General features: G+C 39.0%; 1 protein-coding gene and 1 non-coding gene across 2 annotated transcripts; both read right to left on the bottom strand.

Moving 5' to 3' along the window:
- Positions 1 to 235: 235 nt before the first annotated feature.
- Positions 236 to 308, bottom strand: TRNAC-GCA. The gene has a single exon. It is a non-coding gene; the product is annotated as a tRNA-Cys (tRNA).
- A 5,912-nt stretch (positions 309 to 6,220) lies between these two features.
- On the bottom strand, positions 6,221 to 6,493 carry LOC113891911 (histone H4-like). The gene has a single exon (XM_027540349.1). It carries the CDS (start codon positions 6,491 to 6,493, stop codon positions 6,221 to 6,223), a length of 273 nt encoding a protein of 90 aa, XP_027396150.1.
- Positions 6,494 to 7,493: the final 1,000 nt, after the last annotated feature.

Raw genomic sequence — 7,493 nt, 5'->3', positions numbered from 1 at the left:
TTTCCACTACATGCAATCTTCAGAATTTCCACCCCAAACAATAGAAGGAATTTTTAAAAAGTCAAATAAGCAGGGTGACAAAGTTATGACAAACCTAAAGACAGTGAAAGTGAAGTAGTTCAGTCGTGTCCGACTCTTTGCAACCCCATGGACTGTAAGCTACCAGGCTCCTCCCTCCATGGGATTCTCCAGGCAAGAATACTGGAGTGGGTTGCCATTTCCTTCTCCAGGGGAGCTTCCTGACCCAGGGATCGAACCTGGGTCTCCTGCATTGCAGGCAGATGCTTTAACCTCTGAGCCACCAGGGAAGCCCGTGACCAACCCAAACAACTTACTTATTAAATAGCAGAGAAATTAGTTTACCAACACAGGTCCACATAGTTAAAGCTATGGTTTTTCCAATAATCATGTATGGATGTGAGAGTTGGACTATAAAGAATGCTGAGTGCCAAAGAATTGATGCTTTTGAACTGTGGTGTTGGAGAAGACCCTTGAGAGTCCCTTGGACTGCAAAGAGATCAAACCATTCTATCCTAAAGGAAACCAGTCCTGAATATTCATTGGAAGGACTGATGCTGAAGCTGAAACTTCAATACTTTGGCCACCTGATGCGAAGAACTGACTCATTTGAAAAGACCCTGATGCTGGGAAAGATTGAAGATGGGATGAGAAGGGTACGACAGAGGATGAGATGGTTGGATGGCATCACTGACTCAATGGACATGAATTTGAGTAAACTCTGGGAGTTGCTGATGGAGAGGGAGGCCTCATGTGCTGCAGTCCATGTGTCACGAAGAGTCGGACACAACTGAGAGACTGAATTAAATTGAACTTTAAAAGTCAATGTCTCCCCACTTGGACTACAATCTGTCCTTTTTTTTCCCATTAGATTATAAACCTAATTAGACTGATCAATTCTCCATGTTCCACAAAAGTCTTAAATAAAAGTTCATGCAATGAGAAGATGGGATTATTGTTTGATAATATGTAACAAAGAGTTACATATTATTATAACTCTCATATTATTATTGACCCATCCCATAGATGCTGCTAAAGACCTCTGAGCCACAGAAAGGTTTTTACATCTGATTCCAATGAGACAGGCAAAGTGAAAGGACGGGAAGGCTGCAGTGCTGCAGTCCTTGGGGTCCTCAAAGAATCAGACACGACTTAGAGACTGAATAACCAATGGGACATAAGCCCTGCCTCTCAACAGTACTTACTGCTGTCCGCATCCAAAGAACAGCAGTTTCTCTGGGGTAGTCTAGCTCTTTCCATACCTTGGCTAATTAACAAGGAGTGGGTTCCAGAACATAGGTTCATTCTTTAAAATAAAGCCTCCATTTACTTCCTGCTAGGGCAATTATTCTATAATTATCAGGCATCTCTGCTGACTTCTTTTTTTTTTTTTTCCTGCTGACTTCTAATCATACATTTTCTTGTCCATGTTGTCTCTGTGGTTGGTCACCATCACTCTGGGGCACGCACATACACACACAACTATTTTCTGACACCTTGGAAGAGGCACAGGTAACACTGATAAAAATGCAAAATGAGATCAAGAGTATAAGGAAAGGGGTGGATTGAGAAAGAACATCAAGTTCAGTGTTCTCAAGTGAGACTATAGCTTTAAAAAGATCCATGATGCTATGTAATTAAGAACATTTTTATTCTATAGAGCCACTGAATCACTAAGAAAAGTGTATTTTAGAGAAAACAATGTTGCTGTTTTATTTCTAAGACCCAGTTTATTCCAAGTTGCTAATTCTCTGAAAAAACAAATGGGCTATTAAATATTTGATAAAGTACTCAATCTGACTTGAAAGAGAGAAAAAGAAAAAATGCCACAAGTTATGTTTTTTTGCTTACCAAACTGGCAGAAGTAAAAAACTGGAAGCAAGTGGAGAAAGGGATACACTCAGGCATGTTGCTGGCGATCATAAATTGGTGTTATATTCATGGAGAGTATATTAGTTTTCTACAACTGATGAAATGAAAATTTGAGTATCTTTGAACAGAAATTAATGTCTCACAATTCTGGAGGCCCGGAATTCAAAATCAAGGCATTGGTGTGGGCTTGGTCTCTCTGAAACCTCTAGGAGAGTATTCACTGCAGGTTTTTCTCCTAAATTGCGGTAGTTTCCTGGCACCATCAGACACCTGGGTTATCACATTCCCAGTCTTCACATGGCATTCCTGTGTCTGTGTGTCTGTTTCTAAACTTTCCCTTTTTTAAATGACGTCAGTCATACTGGGTTAGGAACAAACCCTACTCCTCTCATCTCAACAAATATGTCTACATTGACCTTGTTACTAAATAAGGTCATATTCTAAGTTACTATGGGTACTGTATTTGGAGGAGATGACATATTTAAAGGGGCTTCTCAGGTGGCTCAGTCAGTGAAGAATCTGCCTGTAGTGCAGAGACATAGATGATGCTGGTTTGATCCCTGGGTTGGGAAGATTCCTCCTCCTGGAGGAGGGCGTGGCAACCCACCCTAGTATTCTTGGCTGGAGAATCTCATGGACAGAGGAACCTGGTGGGCTATAGTTCACGGGATTGCAGAGTCAGACATGACTGAAGCAACTGAGCATGCATGCATGACACATTTAAAATCAACAGAAAGCTATTTACAAATACCTGTCAAAATTTAATTAATTTGTGTCATGTGCATTTAGTACCCATTCAGAAATTAAATAAATTTTAAAAATTCAGTTTTGTATTGAGATACCAAGCAATACGATACTTTCACAGGTTATTTGTACTGGTACATGCCACATCTAAGAGAAAGGATCTGGCAGAGGGAATGCTGTGGAATGGCATTGCTGTGGAAATGGCAAACCTAGTTTCTGAAGTTTTTTAATGCTAAAAATTCACAAAACCTTATCAGAAAGTACGTCAGCAGTGAGGCTTGTTAATGAGGACCCAAGCGGTTTCTGCACAATACTCAGTGACATTCTGTGGATGGACTGAAAAAGTAGATGAGAAATGTTTAAAACATCTACTACAGTCTTTTAACAGTCTGTCAAAAAAAAAAAAAAAAAAAAAAAAACTATGAGAAACTAAAAAAAGAAAAACAATAAAAAACAAACCTTTCCTTTGTTATTTAATGTTTTTATATTTTTCTTGGGTTTCCCTGGTGGCTCAGTTGATAAAGAATCTGCCTGCAATGTGGGAGACCTGGGTTCCATCTCTAGGTTGGGAAAATCCCCTGGAGGATGATATGGTAACCCACTCAGTATTCTTGCCTGGAGAATCCCATGGACAGACGAGCCTGCAGGCTACAGTCCATTGGGTCACAAAGAGTCAGGCACTACTAAGCGACTTTCGCTTTCACTATTGCTAGAATAATACACATGTACTTCTTAGTAGAGAATAAATAATTCCACACAAAACCCACAAAGAATACATATGTGTGTGCACCTGCTAGACTGTTCTGGATATCAAATTATTAATTAGGAAGAATGTCTGTATCAAAGATTTTCACTGTGAAATATTGCCGGATGTGAGATGGAAAAAAAAAAAAAGAAAATACCTGCATTGTTGCTCAAATTGGAAAGAATTCAAATTATTAATGATTAGGGGGATGGGTGTAGAGAATAATTCCAAGTGCAGGCAGATAGTAACATATATCTGTATAATTCAGCTAATTAGGGAAGTTCTATTCAAAATGTGAATATCAAAAATTTTTCTCCAAAATCTTCATTATAGGAGAAAAATTAGTGGTGTTATGTTCTCTGTCTTAGACACAGATACATACACACCCCTGGTTTTGCTACGAAAATAACAAATTGTTCCCTGGGAACAAAATGTTCCTAGGAAGGCATGTTTTATTATTTAAAATTTTATGCTTTTAACAGTCACAGATCTATAAACTGTGCTGGTCATTGAAAAACATAATTTTAAAGAATGTCAAGAATTACATTGTTGCAGTAGTTCTTTGTGTTAAAAACATAACAAAAACTGAAATTATATTACAAAAGAAAATATAATGAATTAGGAAGTAATGAGAATATAATTTACTGTTTTAAATACTTACTGTGTGCCAGGTATTTTTTTATTCATTATCTTTAATCTTTAAAACTACCATTTCTCCAATTGCTTTGATTCTTGCCTTTTCTGACTCCAGTAATTACTGATGTATTTGCCTGAAGAATAGTTCACAAATTTATCCCCTTTCCATTTCTACTATTTTCGTCCCCTTCTTGGCCACCAAATTTACCATAGTTTCTAATTCCATTTTTCTCTGTATCTTGCCTTACTATATATTCTCTACATCATTGTAAGCTGTTTTCCAATCAAAGCTAATGAAAACTCTTTAATTACTAATCATGACCCTAAGAATAAAATACAAGCTACCTACTATGGGACATACGTTTCCGTATGATATGGCACTTCCCAACTCTCTTATCTCATTTCAGTACGCTCTCAGTGGCTAAGCTTCAGAGATCCTGTATTGTCACATTGCCTGAAACACCTACTCCAAACTCAGAGCCTTTGTAACTGTTCATTACTTTGTTGGTTAGGGTACTTATGCTACTCTGTATTTTTAGCTCCTGAACTCTGCTTAAATCACCCATAATTGAGGGGTCTTTCCTTAGTATACTATTTAAAATAAATAGTGCCTTGTCCCTTCATTATTTTCCAACTCAGTCAGCAATAGGTAATCTCCACAGCACTTCTCATAATAGATGCTTATTTTCTTTCTATTTATTTTTCAAATCTTTCTATATTCAAATTATCATTCAAGTTTAAGCGTGAGATGAAAACATTTTCAAACACTAAATGTGTTCATCTTCAGAAAAGGCTAAAAAATATACTTAAAAAGATATATTAAAACCAGAATACAGGAGCAGAATAAAAGCAAAGTCAAGGCACTATATATCTACAGTAATGATAAATTATATTTATGGTATTTAAAAAAATTGAAAAGGGTACAAACTTTTATCTATAAGATAATGTCTGAATAGTTAATGTAAAGCATGGCAAGTATAGTAGATAACATTGCATTCTATAATTTTTATGACAGTGTAAGTTCAGTTCAGTCTCTCAGTCATGTCCGACTCTTTGCGACCCCATGAATTGCATCACGCCAGGCCTCCCTGTCCATCACCAACTCCCGAAGTTCACTCAACTCACGTCCATCGAGTCAGTGATGCCGTCCAGCCATCTCATCCTCTGTCATCCCCTTCTCCTCCTGCCCCCAATCCCTCCCAGCATCAGAGTCTTTTCCAATAAGTCAACTCTTCGAATGAGGTGGCCAAACTACTGGATTTTCAGCTTTAGCATCATTCCTTCCAAAGAAATCCCAGGGCTGATCTCCTTCAGAATGGACTGGTTGGATCTCCTTGCAGTCCAAGGGACTCTCAAGAGTCTTCTCCAACACCACACTTCAAAAGCATCAATTCTTTGGTGCTTAGCCTTCTTCACAGTCCAACTCTCGCATCCATACGTGACCTCAGGAAAAACCATAGCCTTGACTAGACGAACCTTTGTTGGCAAAGTAATGTCTCTGCTTTTGAATATGCTATCTAGGTTGGTCATAACTTTCCTTCCAAGGAGTAAGCATCTTTTAATTTCATGGCTGCAGTCACCATCTACAGTGATTTTGAAGCCCCCCAAAATAAAGTCTGACACTGTTTCCACTGTTTCCCCATCTATTTCCCATGAAGTGATGGGACCGAATGCCATAATCTTCATTTTCTGAATGTTGAGCTTTAGGTCAAATTTTTCACTCTCCTCTTTCACTTTCATCAAGAGGCTTTTTAGTTCCTCTTCACTTTCTGCCATAAGGGTGGTGTCATCTGCATATCTGAGGTTATTGATATTTCTCTCAGCAATCTTGATTCCAGCTTGTCTTCTTCCAGTCCAGAGTTTCTCATGATGTACTCTGCATATAAGTTAAATAAGCAGGGTGACAACATACAGCCTTGACGTACTCCTTTTCCTATTTGGAACCAGTCTGTTGTTCCATGTCCAGTTCTAACTGTTGCTTCCTGACCCGCATATAGGTTTCTCAAGAGGCAGGTCAGGTGGTCTGGTATTCCCATCTCTTTCAGAGTTTTCCACAGTTTATTGTGATCCACACAGTCAAAGGCTTTGGCATAGTCAATAAAGCAGAAATTGATGTTTTTCTGGAACTTTCTTGCTTTTTCCATGATCCAGCGGATGTTGGCAATTTGGTCTCTGGTTCCTCTGCCTTTTCTTTTCTTTTTTTTTTTAAAATAAGACCACGTCCACAGCGGTGACTGTCTTCCGCTTGGCATGCTCGGTGTAGGTGACCGCGTGCCGGATCACGTTCTCCAGAAACACTTTCAGGACCCCGCGGGTCTCTTCGTAGATGAGCCCAGAGATGCGTTTCACACCACCACGACGAGCCAGGTGGCGGATAGCAGGTTTAGTGATGCCCTGGATGTTGTCGCGCAGAACCCTGCGGTGGCGCTTAGCGCCGCCTTTCCCCAGACCTTTGCCGCCTTTGCCGCGTCCAGACATGGCTTCACGAAAAGTAAACCAATAGCAACTCCTCTGCCTTTTCTAAAACCAGCTTGAACATCAGGAAGTTCATGGTTCACATATTGCTGAAGCCTGGCTTGGAGAATTTTGAGCATTACTTTACTAGCATGTGAGATGAGTGCAATTATGTGGTAGTTTGAGCATTCTTTGGCATTGCCTTTCTTTGGGATTGGAATGAAAACTGACCTTTTCCAGTCCTGTGGCCACTGCTCAGTTTTCCAAATTTGCTGGGATATTGAGTGCAGCACTTTCACAGTATCATCTTTGAGGATTTGAAATAGCTCAACTGGAATTCCATCACCTCCACTAGCTTTGTTCATAGTGATGCTTTCTAAGGCCCACTTGACTTCACATTCCAGGATGTCTGGCTCTGGGTCAGTAATCACACCATCGTGATTATCTGGGACGTGAAGATCTTTTTTGTACAGTTCTTCTGTGAATTCTTGCCACCTCTTCTTGATATCCTCTGCTTCTTTTAGTCCATACCATTTCTGTCCTTTATCGAGCCCATCTTTGCATGAAATGTTCCCTTGGTATCTCTAATTTTCTTGAAGAGATCCCTAGTCTCTCCCATTCTGTTGTTTTCCTGTATTTCTTTGCATTGATCGCTGAGGAAGGCTTTCTTATCTCTTCTTGCTATTCTTTGGAACTATGAGAGTATAGTTGTACAATATTATATAAGTTACAGGTATACAATACAATGATTCATAATTTTAAGTTATACTCCATGTATGGTTATTATAAAATATTGGCTATATTTTTATGTTATAAAATATATCCTTTAGCTTATTTTATACCTAATAGTTTGAACTTAATTCTCCATCCCTGTGTTGCCCCTCCCCTCTTCTCTCTCTTCACTGGTAGCCACTATTTTGTCCTCTCTATCTGTGGGTCTGCTTCTTTTTTTGGTATGCTCACTAGTTTGTTATAAATTTTAGATTCCACATATACATTAAATCATATAATGTTTGTCATTCTC

The sequence above is a fragment of the Bos indicus x Bos taurus genome, chromosome 4 (assembly GCF_003369695.1).
Source record: "Bos indicus x Bos taurus breed Angus x Brahman F1 hybrid chromosome 4, Bos_hybrid_MaternalHap_v2.0, whole genome shotgun sequence".
Taxonomy (NCBI): domain Eukaryota; kingdom Metazoa; phylum Chordata; class Mammalia; order Artiodactyla; family Bovidae; genus Bos; species Bos indicus x Bos taurus.
This window is presented reverse-complemented; position numbering and strand designations above follow the sequence as displayed.

Bases quoted from the DNA above. Each gene is read 5' to 3' on its own strand.
- LOC113891911 (XM_027540349.1), bottom strand. From the start codon at position 6,493: ATGTCTGGACGCGGCAAAGGCGGCAAAGGTCTGGGGAAAGGCGGCGCT.